The sequence below is a fragment of the Lepus europaeus genome, chromosome 19, assembly GCF_033115175.1.
Source record: "Lepus europaeus isolate LE1 chromosome 19, mLepTim1.pri, whole genome shotgun sequence".
NCBI lineage: Eukaryota > Metazoa > Chordata > Mammalia > Lagomorpha > Leporidae > Lepus > Lepus europaeus.
The window spans coordinates 8,577,321-8,593,726 of record NC_084845.1 but is presented as its reverse complement, the minus strand read 5'-3'; the positions used below and the strand labels follow the sequence as shown (position 1 = coordinate 8,593,726).

General features: G+C 61.6%; 1 protein-coding gene across 2 annotated transcripts; it reads right to left on the bottom strand.

Moving 5' to 3' along the window:
* Positions 1-4,191: 4,191 nt before the first annotated feature.
* SLC1A5 (solute carrier family 1 member 5) lies at positions 4,192-15,767 on the bottom strand. 2 transcript variants are annotated; one of them, XM_062176557.1, is made up of 9 exons: positions 14,652-15,767; positions 11,766-11,808; positions 11,381-11,428; positions 10,587-10,753; positions 7,944-8,177; positions 7,477-7,671; positions 7,250-7,384; positions 6,448-6,724; positions 4,199-4,721 (listed from the first exon to the last, which is right to left on the bottom strand). In XM_062176557.1, exons 1-8 carry the CDS (start codon positions 15,218-15,220, stop codon positions 6,490-6,492), a joined length of 1,626 nt encoding a protein of 541 aa, XP_062032541.1. In that variant the 5' UTR covers positions 15,221-15,767; the 3' UTR covers positions 4,199-4,721; positions 6,448-6,489. The 2 variants fall into 2 exon arrangements, with proteins under 2 accessions (XP_062032540.1, XP_062032541.1); XM_062176556.1 differs by having other exon boundaries at positions 4,192-6,724.
* Positions 15,768-16,406: the final 639 nt, after the last annotated feature.

The following is a 16,406-nucleotide window of genomic DNA, read 5'->3' as shown; positions in this document are numbered from 1 at the left end:
GGGGGGGGGGGGGGGGGAGTGTCCTTGGGGTTAGCCTTGTGCCTGGGCAGGGTGCAGGGGGACACGTGTCTGACCACATGCAGGCCACCCCCCCTCCACTCCGCCAGGCAGCAGCCCTGGCCTCCTTCCCGGGACATTCGGGAAGGAACGGTGATGGCCGAGAAACAGAGCGGTTGGTGCGGCCACGAATCGACACACAGCCATACATGCCTGACATTGAGCATGCCATATGCACACACATTTATATTTTTATTTATTTATTTAATTATTTGCCAAGAACGTAAGTTGAGGCACCTCGTTTTCATGGGGCCGGCGCTGTGGTGCAGCAGGTTAAGCTACCGCCTGCAGCACTAGCAGCCCATACGGGCACTAGTTCGAGTCCCAGCTGCTCCACTTCTGATCCAGCTCCCTGCTAATGCACCTGGAAAAGCAGTGGAGGATGGCCTGAGTCCCTGGACCCCCTGCCATCCATGCAGGAGACCCGGATGGGGTTCCTGGCTCCTGGCTCTGGCCTGGCCCAGCCCAGCCATTGTGGCCACCTGGGGAGGGAACCAGCGGTTGGTGAAATTCTCCATCTCTTTGCGCCCCCTCCTTGTTGCTCTGCTTTTGAAATAAAGATAAATATTATTACAAACAAACAAGTAAATAAGGACTCCTGTTCAGGCTGTTGTAAGGATTTTGTTTTATTCGGAAAGTGTTGGCGCAATGGACGCCAGCAACAGCCTCACCAAAGGCTTCCAGAACCTTCCGGGGGGGGGGGCTCTCTGGGTAACCCGAGGTCTCCATAGAGTAAGAATTTCTCTTATGATTTCCTGTTGTATGGGGAGGGGGCGTCTCCTGTTCTCGCCCATCCTGGACTAGCGGTGAACATATGCAGACCTCTTGTAGCTTTTAGCACGCCGTCTGACGGCTTCCGCGTGAGCTAAGCCGAGAGGCGGCAGCGGAGCCTCCGGCCGGACTTCACCTGACCCTGGGCCGGTTCCGCCCGGCACGTTGTTGAATTCCTTGTGCGCCGGTAAAGCAGCCGGGAGACCCATGCGGCGGGATTTTTGCTGCCAGTGCAGACTTGCCGGATTGCAGCCCGGCCTGGAGGCGGACACCCTGGTCCTCGCTATCTGAGCTCGGCAGCCAGCCCGCAGGCAGCCAGCCCGCAGTCGTAAACACAAAGTCCCCCTGCCGGCTTGCATGGCCGTCGCATTCCCCGGGAAGTGCACCTGCCTGTAAAACGAGGGAAGCTTGTGCCTCTTGTTGTTCAAAACTTGGCCATAAAACTCACGTTGCCCACGGCTCCCGGAAACCACGGGCTCCCGTCCGCTGTGGGTGCCGGGGAGACAGCCCCACGTGTTTGCGTGTTCAAGTGCACGGTCTACCTCACTGTCCGGGGCCATAAGGGTATTGCTTCTAAAATCGTGTGCGAGCGGGTGGCACCGTCCTTGAACTTCATCTCAAGAGAGCGAGGGCACTCTCAGAGCCAGTGTTGGAGCCAGCGCGTGCTCGCTGGTGTGGCCGGGCAAACGGCTAAACCACAAACCCGCGGCACAGAGCTGGTGGAGCAGCCACTTGCAAAGCCCACGCCCAGCGTCGGGTGCTGCGTGGAGTCTCGGCTGCTCCGCTTCCGATCCGGCCACCTGAGAACACACCTGCGCTTCCCTCTCCCAGGGGAGATCCCGAGGGCTCCTGACTACGCCCAGCCCAGCCCCAGCTGTCGTGGGCACTGGGGGAGGGGAGGGAGGAAGGGATGAGTGGCAGGGAGGGGCCTTCCCTCCTGCTCTTACGTAAACTGCTTGGTGGCCTTTGAGTGAGGCACAACCAAGCCATTGTCACCAGCGGGTGAGGCGTGGCTGCCCTCACCCAAGGCCACACAGCTGGCAGCCCCGCCACTCGCCACTCGGCCAGCCACGCAGCCAGGCAGCTCCGAGGCTGGAGCCCCATGTAGTCGTCCATTCTATAAACACGTATTGGGCTCCTACTGTGTGTACTCAGGGCATACAGCAGTGAACATGACATTGCTGGCCCCAGGCAGCGAGCAGGAAGCATAGGAAATCAGTACATATGAGAGGCCTTGTGATCCAGGGCGGGCACCCGGAAGGCCTGCAGCCCACAGGGAGTGCCAGCTCTGGTTCCGGCTGCTCCACCTCCAAGCCAGCACCCGGCTAGCGCACACACTGGGACACAGCAGAAGACGGTCCAAGTGTCTGGGCCTCGGCCACCCAGAGACCTGGATGCAGCTCCTGCCTCCTGGCTGCAGTGAGCAGGTGGGGAGACCCTGCGGGCCGTAGTGAGGACTGGCCGTCTGGACCGGCAAGGCACTGCGCCCACCCGTGGCCAGGCCCCCCGGGGCGAGCACTTTGCTTGGAGGGAGGTCTCGGCGCAGAGGAGCCAGCGCGCCCTCTGGCGGTCGCGTGGGGAACAGACCGAGGAGGCCGGGACTGGGGAAGGCGCTGTGGGATTCCGGGGTGGGAGGCACCCAGAGAACACGGTGCTTCAGACCGACACCCGGCGATGAAGTGAGCCTTGCACCAGCTGGGGCTCGGGCGTCCCAAGGCGGTGGTTCTTCTCTTAGTGTGGCTCCGCGGCGGGGCCCCGCGGGGGGTTCCAGACTCTGAGTCCTGGTGTCTGGGGGTGGCAGAGGGGGGCCCGGCCACCAGGCCCCTCTCCCACCTGAAATCAGTGTGGGTTTCATTTCAAGACAGGCCACCGGCTAGAAGGAATGTTCCCGACCCTTGGTCTACATCGGTCTCCCAAGTCTGGGACGCAGTGGCGGTGCTGGGTGGGGGCCCCGCCATGCCGCCCTGGGCTGGGGCCTGCCTCTCTCTGCTGCTGCCTTGGAAAAGCTTGACTTTGGCAAAATGGTTGCAGTCGCCGTGCCCCACCCCCCGGGGGGAAGCTTAGCACAGGTGCTGCCTGCAGCGGTAACGGTGAGGGACAAGCAGGGGCCTCACTGTCCTGTGTCGTGGCCTGGCAGTGAAGGTCACGTTCCGCCTTGGGGTGCCCACTCCTGCCCAGCGTCCTGCCGACCCAGACCCCGGGAGGCAGTGGGGGGGCTCCAGTGGCCGAGCTCTGTGGGCATTCGTGAGTGATCCGGTGGATGGCAGCTTTCTGCCTTTCAAATAACAAAAATTTAAAAATGAACTGGGAATCAAATATCATAAGAACTTCCTCCCCGTCTCCAAGAGCTATTTTAAAAATAAATATATGCAGGGGGCCGGCGCTGTGGCTACGTGGCAGGTAAAGCCGCCAACTGCAGTGCCAGCATCCCATATGGGCGCAGGTTTGAATCCCGGCTCCTCCACTTCCAATCCAGCTCTGTGCTGTGTCCTGGGGAAGCAGCAGAAGATGGCCCGAGTGCTTAGGCTCCTGCATCCGCGTGGAAGACCCAGAGGAAGCACCTGGCTCCTGATTGGCACAGCCCCGGCCATTCAGGCCATCTGGGGAGTGAACCAGTGGTTAGAAGACCTCTCTGTAACTCTGTCTTTCAAATAAATAAAATATTTTTTTTTATTTGACAGAGTTATAGACAGAGAGACAGAGAAAGGTCTTCCCTCCATTGGTTCACTCCCCAAATGGCTGTTATGGCCAGCGCGCTGCGCCAATCTGAAGCCAGGAGCCAGGTGCTTCCTCCTGGCCTCCCACACAGGTGCAGGGCCCAAGCACTTGGGCCATCCTCCACTGCCTTCCGGGCCACAGCAGAGTTGGATCGGAAGAGGAGCAACCGGGACAGAACCCGGGGTGCTGGTGCTGTAGGCGGAGGATTAGCCAAGTGAACCGCGGTGCCGGCCCCAAATCTAAATAAATAAATAAATAAATGCAGGGCCAGTGTAGTAGATAAAGCTGTCACCTGTGACACCAGCATCCCATACCAGCACCAGTTCAAGTCCCAGCTGCTCTATTCCAATCCTGCTCTCTGCTATGGCCTGGGAAAGCAGCAGAAGATGGCCCAAATCCTTGGGCCCCTGCACCCACATGGGAGACCCAGAGGAAGCTCCTGGCTCCTGGCTTCAGTTTGGCCCAGCCCTGGTCACTGTGGCCATTTGGGGAATGAACCACGGGATGCAAGATCTCTAAAGTAAAATAAATAAATAAATAAATAAATAAATAAATAAAAATGAATGCACGTGCACACCGCTCATCGTGAGAACAATGACTCAGCAGCTGGGCAGGGCTGAGACCGCTCTGGGGCTGAGGGTCCTGTTCACGTGCAGGAGGCTGGAGGTGGTTCCAGGTCTCTGTGTGACCTTGACCAGCACGGTAAGCAAACGGGGGGGGGGGGTGTTTAGCACGATTTTAAAAAGGAATGGGAGAAATGGAGTCAGCACTACTGGGTGGGATGTGTGTCAGTTCCGTGTGCACACACATTGCATGGGCTGTTTATACCAAATTACACGCACAGGTCCACATCTACAGCCAGAGGCCTCCATTTGCCAAAGCTAACCCACTCCAAGGAGTGTGAAACAGCATGTGTTTTTGATAAGCTGCTGTTTTTTAGAAAATTCTTATTTGTTTTCATTTTTAAAAGATTTATTTATTTAAGAGGCAGAGTTACAGAGAGAGGGGGAAAGAAGGGTCTTCCGTCCCCTGGTTCACTCCCCAGATGGCCACAATGGCTGGAGCTGTGCCAATCCGAAGCCAGGAGCCAGGAGCTTCCTCTGGGTCTCCCACGCGGATACAGCCCAAGCACTTGATACCATCTTCCACAGCTTTCCCAGGCCAGCAGCAGGAGACTGGATCAGAAGAGGAGCAGCCTGGACTCAAACCAGCACCCATATGGGATGCCAGCACTGCAGGCAGAGGCTTAGCCAACCACGCCACAGCGCCGGGCTGTTTAGTTTATTTAAAAGGCAGAAAGACGGGGAGCCACAGGGAGAGAGACCTTCCATGCACTGGTTCACTCCCCAAATGCCTGCAAGCCAGGAGCCCAGAACTCTAGCTGGGACCCCACACTGGGTCTCCCGGGCAGGGACCCAGCACGTGAGCTTCCCAGGCAGCTGGGCTCAGGAGCAGAGCGAGGCGCTCCGAGGTGGCATGTGGGTGCCTGAGCAGCGACCCAGCTGCGCACCAGAACCCTCCCCTGGAGAGACCGCCATTTGAAGTCGGGAAAGTAAAGCACTTGCCTGCCTCATCCAATTTCCCTGAGAATTAAAATACCCACAGAGCAGCCCCAGGGTTATTATGCAGCAATAACAAGTTTTTAGAAGCACAACGATGCAATTATTCAATATTTAGCAGACTCATTAGCGGCTCTGTTTGGGCAACACAGAAGCACATTATGCGCCAGGCTCGCCTTCCATCCTGCAGCGACCACGGGGTGTGTGTGTGTGTGTGTGTGTGTGTCTAACCAAACCAGGAGACACCGAATGTGTGCGAGCTCCCGTCCCTAACTGGGCTGGGGTCTGTCCCTAACTGGGCTGGGGTCTGTGGCACCTCCAGGCCTCAGGCAGAAGTCACCCCAGGGGAGGGGACAATGACATCGCACAAGACAGGCGAGAAGGGGCTGCAGACAGGCTCCACCCCCTGGGTCTCCAGAGGACCTCACAGTGGTCGCACAGCGGGTTGCTGAATCCCACAGCCAATCTGGGGCTTCAAAAACAGAGAGCAAGGGGCCGTCATTGTGGTGTAGCAGGTTGAGTTGCTGCCTGCAACTCCGACATCCCCTGGAGCGCGAGTTCGAGTCCCAGCTGCTCTACTTCCAATCCAGCTTCCTGGTAATGCACCTGGGAAAGCAGTGGATGATGGCCCAAGTGCTTGGGCCCCTGCACCCGCGTGGGAGACCCGGATGAAACTCCTAACACCTGGCTTCAGCTTGATCCAGCCCCAACTGGGGAGTGAACCAGCGGATGGAAGCTCTCTCTCTCTCTCTCTCTCTCTCTCCCTGAGCCTTTCAAATCAACAAAAGTAAAATCTGGAAAGGAAGAGAAACTGCCCAGCTGCTTTCCTAGGGACAGGACCGTGCCGTATTCCTGCGATGTCCAAGAATCCACTGGCTCTACCATGTCCGTGCTCAAGGCCTTGTTTTGGCTTTTGGCCATTCCGCGGTGGCGTCTCCCGGTTCCCAAGGGCGTTCCGTGAATGACAGGTGTTGGGCTGTGTTTGCTGTCAGTCAAGTCCTCAAAAACATCTGATGGAGCTACACGCGACACTCGGTTTTATTGCTGAATCGTGGAGGCTACAGCAGCAGCATCCTTGGCCGGCCGCCGGGGCTCCTGGGTGTGTGTGTGCCAGGGCCGGGCTGGGACGTACCGTGGGGAGGAGGGTCAGACACACACACACACACACACACACAGCTGCGGCCAGCCCCAGGCCAGCAGCCTCCAGAAACACCCTTCCCCAGAACTGCACGTGGTCCTGGGGTGTGGGCCGGGACTGGGGACCACGGGGACACGCACGCACGCCGGCAGTGAGACCTCCACGTCTCCTGTCCCCGGGAGCCCGGTGTGTCCGTTTACCCACCTCTGTGGCCCCGGCGTCCAGTGCCCAGCGGCGCAGGGGGCTTCACATGACCGACTCCTTCTCGCAGGCGCCAGCGTCCCCGGCGGCCCCCGGGCTGTGTCTTAGGAGGGGGTTCCCCTCCTCGTTGGAGGCGGGCAGCGAGCCCAGGGGCACCTCACTCTTCACCTGGGTCAGCTCGGGCCCCGAGCTCTGCTGCTCCGTGCGGTCCACGTAGTGCTGCAGGAGCCCCGCCCCGAAGGCGTCACCTTCCACGTTGATGATGGTGCAGGACCGGTCCCTGAGGGGCGGGCAGGGCGTGAGGGGGGAGAGTGGGGCAGGAGCCCAGGCCCCAGCCTCCTGCCTGCCTCCCTCTGGAATCCGAAGGCGCCCACCACCCTCCTTCACGGAGCTCACCCTGCCAAAGCCCCCTTCCTTCTAAACCCCAGGGCCCCCGAAGTCTCCCAGCAGCCAAAAATCCACCCTTCTAAAAGCCCGCTGCAGCTGACTGCCCCGCCGAGGGGCCAGCCACGCCCCGTGCACCCACTCGGGTGGGTTCCCCTAAGAGAGCTGCGTCGGGCGCTCGCAAGTGTCTGGGTGAGCCTCCTTTTCAGCTCTCGCGGGACACGGATCGGAGCACGCCGCCATGGCAGAGGCCTGGCTTCGTTATCCCTGGGGGCCACTCCCTTTCTCGGGTGGCTCTCAGAACCCAAGCAGCCACCCCTCCCTCCTGCCGGGATGCTCAAGACCCCAGCCTTTCCTCTAAAGCTCCACCCACCCCTTCCAAGGGTGCCCCCCCGCACCCCGAATCCCAGCCCACACTCACACCAGCCAGTCCACGGCCAGGATCAAGGAGATCTCGCTGACGGGGAGACTGACCGCTTCGAGGATGATCGCCAGAGTGAGGACGCCTCCCGCCGGGATGCCGGCCGCCCCCACGCTGGACGCCGTGGCCGTGACCCTGGGGAGGACAGAGGGGGCGGGGCGGTCAGGGACTCCGTCCCCACCGCGGGAGGTCCCAGCCGCAGCCCCCCCGCCCCCCACGGCGCTCACAGGATGGTGATGATCTTCACGAAGTCCAGAGATTGCCGGTTGAGCTGCGCAATGAACACGGCGGCCACGCACTGGAACAGCGCCGCGCCGTCCATGTTGACCGTGGCCCCGATGGGCAGCACGAAGCGGCTGATGTGCTTGGCCACGCCGTTCCTCTCCTCCACGCACTTCATCATCAGCGGCAGCGTGGCCGAGCTGCGGGGCACCGGCTGCGGGTCAGCGGCGGCGAGGCTGGTCTGGCCCCGCCCACCGCCGAGGTCCCGCCCACCGTTGGAGCCCCGCCCATCCACCAGACCACCACCACCCCCACGCCTCCCAGCTTCCAGGGGCGGGGATCTGGGGAGATGCTTCTTGGGGCTTTTTGCAGAACCGGAGGAGAGGCTCAGGGACCCCTGATCCTGGCTCCCCAACAGGGGTCTCTTCCAACACCCGGCGGCGCCCACCGCATGCCCCCCGGCTCGGCTCACCTGGAAGAGGTCCCAAAGGCCGTGGCCAGCGGCGTGAGGATGCCCCAGAGGAAGCGGTAGGGGTTCTTGCGGGTGAAGAGGAAGTAGATGAGCGGCAGTACCAGGAGCCCGTGGATGGCGTGGCCCAGCAGGCAGCACAGGATGTATTTGCCCAGGCTGGCGAACAGCATGCCCACGTCGTCCATCTCCACGATCTTGCTGGCCACCAGGAACAAGATGCCCACGGGGGCGTACCTGCCACGCAGGACGCAGACGGCCCTGACCACGTGCCCACGGCGCCTGCCTGCCCACACTCCCCAGGCTGCCCGTGCTCAGGCACAGCCCACAGCAGGTCCTCCAGGCCCTTCGCAGTCACGGGCAGGGCAGCAAGGAGAGAAGCGGCCGGCATCCCACGAGGGCGCCCGTTCGAGTCCCGGCTGCCGCACTTCCAGTCCGGCTCCCTGCCGATGCGCCTGGGAAGGCAGCAGCAGGTGGCCCTAGTGCATGGGCCCCTGCCACTTTCGTGGGAGACTCGGATGCTGGTCCAGGCTCCGGGCTTTGGCCTGGCCCAGCTCTGGCCATTGCAGCTGTTTTGGGGAGTGAACCAGCACGTGGAAGACCTCTCTCTCTGTCTCTACCTCTCTCTGTAACTCTGCCTTTCAAATAAACTGGACAGGAGGGGCTGGTGCTGTGGCTTAGTGGGTAAAGCCACCGCCTGCAGTGCCAGCATCCCATATGGGCGCCAGTTTGTATCCTGGCTGCTCCACTTCCGATCCAGCTCTCTGCTATGGCCTGGGATAGCAGTGGAAGATGGCCCAAGTGCTTGGGCCCCTGCACCCACGTGGGAGACCCAGAAGAAGCTCCTGGCTCCTGGCTTTGGCCCAGCTCCAGCCCTGGCTGTAGCAGCCATTTGGGGAGTGAACCAGTGAATGGAAGACCTCTCTCTCTCTCTCTCTGCCTCTCCCTCTCTGTAACTGCTTTTCAATAAAAATAAATCTTTAAAAAAAAAAAAAAAACTGGACAGGAATAGGTTGGTATGCAGGGACCAGAACACGACCAGGGTAGAACGAGAGCTCACGGGAAATGAGCCACAAGATCTTTGTACACAATAAGTGATCTATAAACCTCAGGGTGGGGGGGTAGTTACCACCCTGTCCTGGAGAAGCTCCCCAGGGGTGCTGATGTCCCTAGGTCAGGACCCCCCCAAGATCGTCTCCACCTGACTGCGCAGAGGCCATGGAAGCCATCTCCTCAGCCCTTCCCATGAGCCTCAGAAGGCACCCCCCCTTTCCCAGCAGCCACCTGTGCATCTGGGTGTGGCAGGTGCACCGAGCCCGCAAATCACACAAGCCAAGCACCTTCAATAAACATTGGCTGTCTCTCTTTACGGTCTCCACGCCACAGGGCAGGCGCTGCCCCAAGGACTGCACAGGCACTAACTCACTAGTGCCTGGCGGCAGCTCCTCCAGACTGGCCCTGTGCACCCTGTTGTCCAGGTGGGGAAACTGAGGCACGAGAAGGCTGAGTAACATGTGGTGCAGCACGCGGCTGGGAAGCAGCAGCATGGGGGGTGGGCACCAGGCAGCCGAGCGCTACTCCCCCACCCCACCCCGGCTTCTCCAGCTGAGCGTGCTGGAGCCCCCCGCCCCCCCCCCCCGTCCCAGCACCATTCCTGATTCCACTGGGAGGTGCAGCCGATGGCTCCGGTACTCAGGAGACCCAGATGGGGTTCTGAGCTCTTGGCTTTGGCTGGGCCCAGTTGTGGCTGCTGCTGGCATTTGGGGAGTGAACCAGAGGGTGGGAGATCTCTCTGTCTCTACCTCCAGCTCTCTGCTTTTGTAACTTTTTAAAAGGGACAAAGAGGAAGGAGCAACCAAAGGCGCTCTCCTGTGTGTGACTCTTTCTAAAGGGAAGTGCTAAGAATCAGGGAGGGGCCAGCGCTGTGGCGTAGCTGCCGCCTGCAGCGCCGGCATCCCATATGGGCGCCAGTTCAAGACCCCCCTGCTCCACTTCTGATCTAGCTTTCTGCTGTGGCCTGGGAAAGCAGTGGAAGATGGCCCAAGTCCTTGGTCCCCTGCACCCGTGTGGGAGACCTGGAAGAAGCTCCTGGCTCCTGGCTCCTGGCTTCGGATCAGCACAGCTCTGGCCATTGCGGCCAACTGGGGAGTGAACCAGTGGATGGAAGATCTCTCTGTCTGTCTCTCCTTCTCTCTCTGTATAACTCCGCCTCTCAAATAAATAAACAAATAAATAAGTCTTTAAAAAAGAAAAATCAGAGACTGAGTGGAGGCGGGGCTGGGGCAGGGGCAGCAGCAGCCTCTACCCATGCGTCCTTCTCACTATCTGGGGTCAGTCACTTAACAGTTGCCACAGTCACCGCTGAGCACGCTCACGGGCCGCAGGCGCCCCACACACCTGCTAAGCCCTTTCGCTGTCCCTCCTTCTCTCCGCACTAGTCTAGGGAGGACTCTGAAATGCGGATGTGTTTATCAGGCGGTGGCCACGCCGTGGCCGTCTTTTGTCACCCCCTCCCCAGTAAGATCCAACAGGTGCCAACATCAGGTTCCTGGCACCCGTGGAACACGGCGTGGCCCTCACGGAGCTGGTGAGTCACTTGCCCACAGCATCCTCACGCTGGCCGCCCGGGCCCCTGCCCCCACCTACCACATGATCCAGGAGACCAGCACCATGGTGGCGTCGTTGAAGGAGTTGAAGAAGCGGATGAGGGGCTCGCCCTCGGGGCCCAGCTTCCGCAGGGCCACGCCGAAGACGATGGCGAACACTACCAGCCCCAGAATGTTCATGCCTTCCACCTCGTGTCCAATGGGCACCTTCGGGGATGTACACGGGGCAGGCAGTCAGCCCACAGTCGCCGAGGCCCATCCCGAGCACTGCCCGGACCCTCAGCTCCCCGGACCCCTTCCTCCCCAAACCCCATACACAGACCGGTCACCAGGGATGATCCTGAGTGGACAGGGCTGGAGCTGGGGAGCCCAAGAAGGAGTGCCAGCTTGGGGAATGAGAAGTCAGAGAGGGCTTCCTGGAGAAAGGGGCATCTGAGCTGAGACTCGGAGGACAGGAGGGGGTGAAGCAGGTAACGAGGGACGCTGGAAGGTTCTGGAGAGGAAACAGAATGTGCAAAGCCTGGAAATGTAGGATAGCTACTGTGGCCACGGAGGAAAGAGCTGGGAAGAGCTACAGATGAGGCTGGGCGGGGGTCCGACCCGCATGGGCTGGGGCCAGGAGCCAGGGCCATGCGGAGGAACAGGAGCAAAGCAGAGACATTTCCCGAAGGCGGGAAGAGCCACAGCTAGGGAAGGAATGACGGCCAGGTTGAAAGCAAATTCCACACTGGAACATTAGGAGGGGAGGCAGACAGTGCTGGGTCCAGAGCCACTGAAAAGCCAGCAACAAGGGGCCCAGGTGGGGGCGTGGGGGGGGCTCTTCCTGGCTCTCACCTTCACCAGGGTCCCATTGAAATTCCTGTCCTCATAGAAGGTGGAGTACTGCATGTGGGACAGAAAGAGGAGAGATGACTGTCACCCAGCGCCCCCGAGGCCCGCCCACAGTACCCTAAACCCACCCGAGCACCCCTTAAACACTGAGCCAGCCCTAGTAACACCCCAATGTCCCAGAGATGGGAGCCGAGGCTGAGAGGGGCAGCGGCACCTGCCCGGAATCACGCAGCCCGGAGTCACACAGCCGGGCTCTGAGGCCACCCGAGGACCCACCAATGTCACCCCTAACATGTGGCCATTTTCCCAGGTACCTCCCCCCCCCAGCCTGTGATTGGCTGCCTCCCTCCTGCCCACCCCACCCCCGCAACCCCTCGGGAGAACTCACAGAACTGAAGGCTGCAGACACCAGGTTGGAGGGAAAGATATTTCTGTGGAAAGAGGCAGTGGGGAGTTATTAGAGCCCACAGGGCAGGCGGGCGGCCCTAGGGGGCGAGGTCCCATGAGCACCCAATCCCACCCCCACCACACCTGAGCCAGGGCCAGATCAGGCAGGGCTGGACCTAAGCCTACACCTTTGCCGGTACGGACCGGCTGAGCCAGCTTCCTCCAGCCCCAAGCCCCCCAGGGGTGGCGGGCGGGCTGGGGATGAGGACAGCCAGCCTCCCAAGGCAGGCTGGGATGGGAGCACGGCAGGCCTCAGCCCCACCCGGGAGCACACTCAACACCCTAGCTGTCTTGCATCAGCTACTTCCTCCTGGAAGGCTGAGAAAAGCCAGGTCCCCAGGTGGCTGGCTGGTGGTCAGAGGGTGTGCGGGAGACCTGGGCTGCGCTGGGCAGCAGTGGGGAGAGGCAGAGAGGGGTGGCAGGGCTGGCTGCTTGCGTGCTGAATGCTGTCTGTGTTTGCACGGCCACGCGGTGTGCCACGAAGTAAAAATAGCAGCTCACCCACCCACCACGCCTGTCTGAGCCAGGCCTGCCGACAGGGGCTTTGTAGAAGCGAACCCACTTAATCCGCCACGCTGGGGATAAACACTACGAGCCCATTTCACAGAAGAAGATGCCGAGGCACAGAGGAGAAATCGGGCCATAGGACACAGCGGAGCTGGGATTCGAACCCAGCCAGGGTAGCCCCAACCGTAGCCCTAAGGGAGACGTCAGCACGCAGCTTGTCAAGTGTGGGGATCTGGCTGGGCTACAGCCGGGACAGCGTCAGGGCTGGCCACGCCATGTGCCCCACGGAGGGGGGAGGGAGCACATTGATGGACGGGTGTGTACTGAAGAGGCGTGGACACACAGGGGTGTGTGTGTGTGTGTGTGTGTGCCAGGCACTTCAAAAGGTTCATGGGCCGGGGCCGGCGTTGTGGAGCAGCAGTTAAAACACTGCCTAGGGGCCGGCGCTGCGGCGAAGCGGGTAAAAGCCCCGACCTGCAGCGCCGGCATCCCATATGGGCGCTGGTTCGAGTCCCGGCTGCTCCACTTCCCATTCAGCTCTCTGCTATGGTCTGGGAAAGCAGGAGATGAGGGCCCAAGTCCTTGGGCCCCTGCACCCCTGTGGGAGACCCAGAAGAAGCTCCTGGCTCCTGGCTTCAGATCAGCGCAGTTCCGGCTGTTGCGGCCAATTGGGGAGTGAACCAGCGGATGGAAGACCTCTCTCTCTCTCTGCCTTTCCTTCTCTCTCTGTGTAACTCCGACTTTCAAATAAACAAATAAATCTAAAAAGAAAGAGAGAAAGCAAGCAAGCAAGCAAGCTTCCTGCTAATGGACACCCTGGGAGGCAGCAGTGACAGCTGGAGCAACCGAGTCCCTGTCACCCATGGGGGAGACTTGGCTGGAGCTCCTCCTGGCTCCAGGCTTTGGCCTGGCCCAGCCCTGGCTACAGTGGGCATCTGGGGAGTGAGGGAGCCAGCGGAGGGAAGACCTGTCTGCCTCTCGCATAAATGAAACATGTTTTAAAAGGTCATGGACTCGCAAGTCAGCTTCTCCAAGTACACTGGTATTGAGCGCTAGAGCGGCTGTGGCACCAGGGAGCAGCTGTGCTAACAAGGGACACGGTGGTGGTGGTGGTGGTGGAAGGGAGGGGACAGCTGGTGTAAAGGCCGTGTGTGTGTGTGTGTGTGTGTGATGTTGCAGCAGCGCCTGAGTGAGCCTAGTGCCTGCGTGTCTCTCATGTCCCTTGGCCATAGGGCGTGTGACAGTGAGATGTTACAGCTCCGCCCCTGAGTGGCCGGCTGTGGGTGACTTACAGCTGTTTTGGAACCCGGAGACAGGGTGGGGACAGCCACGCACATCAGCAGCCCTGGAGTGGGTGTGCCCGCCTGCTGGGCCGGCCCGATAATCTTCCAGGGCCAGGAGCTGCCCACCCACTGCCACCCTGGACACCGGGGCGGCCCAGAGTCCCCCATCTCAGCCATCGCTGCTGCTGCCCCCCCAAGCAGGGAAACCCTACTCTGACTCATCATTTCCTGCCTCGGTTTCCAGGAAGGTCGCCACCAGAGGCGCTGAATCAGAGGTCGCAAAGGCGGGGGCCATGTGCACCCCGCAATCTGCCCACCTCCAAAGAAGGTGGGAAGAAGAAAAACTAGCCTGCTCCCCCTTGCTGATCGCCCTCTCTGGGCAGCCTGCTGGTGGGTGGTCCGGAGCAGGCCGGAGGTGAGCTGAGAAGGGGGGAGGGGGCTGGAAGCTGGGCTGACCTGGGAGACAGAAAGAGGAAGTGGTGGGGCCCCAGAAGCACCCTGCAGGGAAGAGACTGAGAAAAACCCTGGCTGGGCCTGGGGACACGTGGCTTGGCAGCCCTGCGGTGGGGAGAGAGCACAGGGCTACTGGGATCCCCTGGGATCTGGAGGAGGGCTCAAGTCCTCTGATCCCAGCCCCCAGAAGCCCCATCCAGTGAGCAGACGGCTGCTGCCCTGGGCCCACACGCAGCCTTCCCTGTGCCGCTCTCCAGATGGGGGGCGCCAGTTTCTCTCCCCAGATCCCATGAGACCCTCTCCCGCTGCCGCCCTAAGACTCCCTTGCCTACCGCCCTCATTTAGGACCCTGCTGATGTGCCCAAGCCCCCCAAGTTTAGAAGTCCCATCCCCCACGAGTCTTTCTCAACCCTTCCCAGAGGCCAGAGCGCTACATGCAACACCCCCCCCCCCACTGCTGCCGTCCCGTTTACCTAAACACCCCCCAACCCCACTCCGGCCCCAACCACGTGGCCACGGCCACGGCGCCCAACACGCTGCCTCCCTCTCCCCCCCCCCAACCCCCTGCCCGGGCGGAGTCTGACCTTAGAAGATCCAGAAACGAATCCAGCACCTGCTTGCTGGGAGTTTGTTCCACAGCGCCCGTGGCCGAGAGCGAGGCGTTGATGGCGGCGAAGGCGGCGCCGGGCTGCAGCGCCAAAGCCAAGCCCACGCCGAGCGCCGAGGCGAGCAACGTGGTGACCAGGAAAAAGAGCAGCGCCCAGGCGCCCAGGCGGCCGAGCGCGCTGGGGTCCAGGCTGGCGGCGCCGCCCACCAGGCTGCACACCACCAGCGGCAGGATGATCATCTTCAGCAGGCGCAGTAGCAGCTCGCCCGGGAAGGCGAAGGCTATCAGGCGCGCGGGGCCCAGCGCCAGCGCGCCGCCGGCCCCGGACACCGCCAGCCCCAGCGCCACGCCGGCCACCACGGCCGCTACCGTGAGCAGCACCAACAGGTTGGCGCGAAGACAGCGGCGCATCTGGTCCCGGGAGCTACAGCAGCGGCCCGCCGCCGCGCCCGAGTCCTCTAAGGGGTCCTGCGCCGGGGCCCCGTTGGCGGTGGGCTCGGCCGCCGCGAGCCCTTTGGGGTCTCCCTTCGGGGGATCGGCCACCATGATGGGGGCGCACGGGGGCTCCCGAGGGCGCGGAAGCCGAGAGCGCCGGCGGCTCCTTCCCCGGACGTCCCTTCTCCTCCGCGAGTGGAGCAGCAGCGCCCGGAGGCTGGAACTTTGCAACGCCCTTGGCTCCTGGAAGCGGGAGGGTCCGAGGGCCCGAGGTGGGGCGCCGGGGCTCCTCGGCTCTCCGCAGCCGTGCCGGACGCCCGGAAGCTGGGAGCTGGGAGCGCCTGAGTGTCTTGACCCCGAGAGTCGGGAACTCGGGAGTTCCTCAGCCTGGCGCGTGGAGAACTCGGCTGGCTGCCGGGGGGCTGAGGGTGCCCCGAGGGGGCGGCCGTCTGCAGATAGCCTGGTGCCGGTGCCGCAGATCCGGGTCGCCCGGTTCCAGGAGGCGAAGACCCCGCGCGCTTCTGTCCTGGAAACCGAGGGCTGAGGGACCCTGAATCTGGGAAGCTGAGGGCGGCACCCAGGCTTCGGGGTCCTAGAGGGGGGACCCGGGCCCCTGGGCGCGGGAGGCAGCGGCTACTCGGAGAAGCCACCGAGGCGCGACGCGTGGCTCTGAGCCTGCCTAGCGGAAGCGGCCAGGATTAAGGGCGGGAGGCGGGGCTTGGGGAGGCGGGGACCGGTCCGCGGGCGCCGATTGGCTGCGGCGCGGCAGGGCCCCGCCTACGAGCCGGGGCGGGGCGGAGACCCGAGGGGGCCGGGTCACCACAGAGGACCGAATGACAATGCCTACGCCCAGGGGCGTGGCTAGTGTGGGCGTGGCCAGTAGGGGCGGGGCCAGCAGGGCGGGGCGTTGGGAGAGTGCTTTTTCCCGCCAAGGGAATGGAGCAGTTGGCTGGGGCCCTGGACCACCGTGGGAATGGCAGGTGGTCCTGGGTCATACCAGCTGGGAACTCCCCCCCAGCTTTTGTAGCCCCGCAGACCCTCGGCCCGTCAAATGTCAGTTCCTCCCCCACCCACGTGATTGCTCTAAAATGTAAATGAGACGGGTTATTCATTTCAATTAATGAGCAATTGCCGGGATATGAAGATTGTGATTTGCCTCAGTGCACAACGCGCAATCCATCCTGAAAAATTAGAACTCTGTGCAGGGATTATGCTAATGCATTTTACACACTCACCGAATGTTTGGTTCCGTGTTTCACCGTGAAAAATGTCAAACACACAGAAGTTGAGAGGGTTT

Coding starts and splice junctions, on each gene's coding strand:
- SLC1A5 (XM_062176556.1), bottom strand. CDS start 15,220: ATGGTGGCCGATCCCCCGAAGGGAGACCCCAAAGGGCTCGCGGCGGCC. Junction 10,754..11,380: donor TCAATGGGACCCTGGTGAAG/GTGAGAGCCAGG, acceptor ACATCCCCGAAG/GTGCCCATTGGACACGAGGT. Junction 7,672..7,943: donor GCCTTTGGGACCTCTTCCAG/GTGAGCCGAGCC, acceptor GGTGCCCCGCAG/CTCGGCCACGCTGCCGCTGA.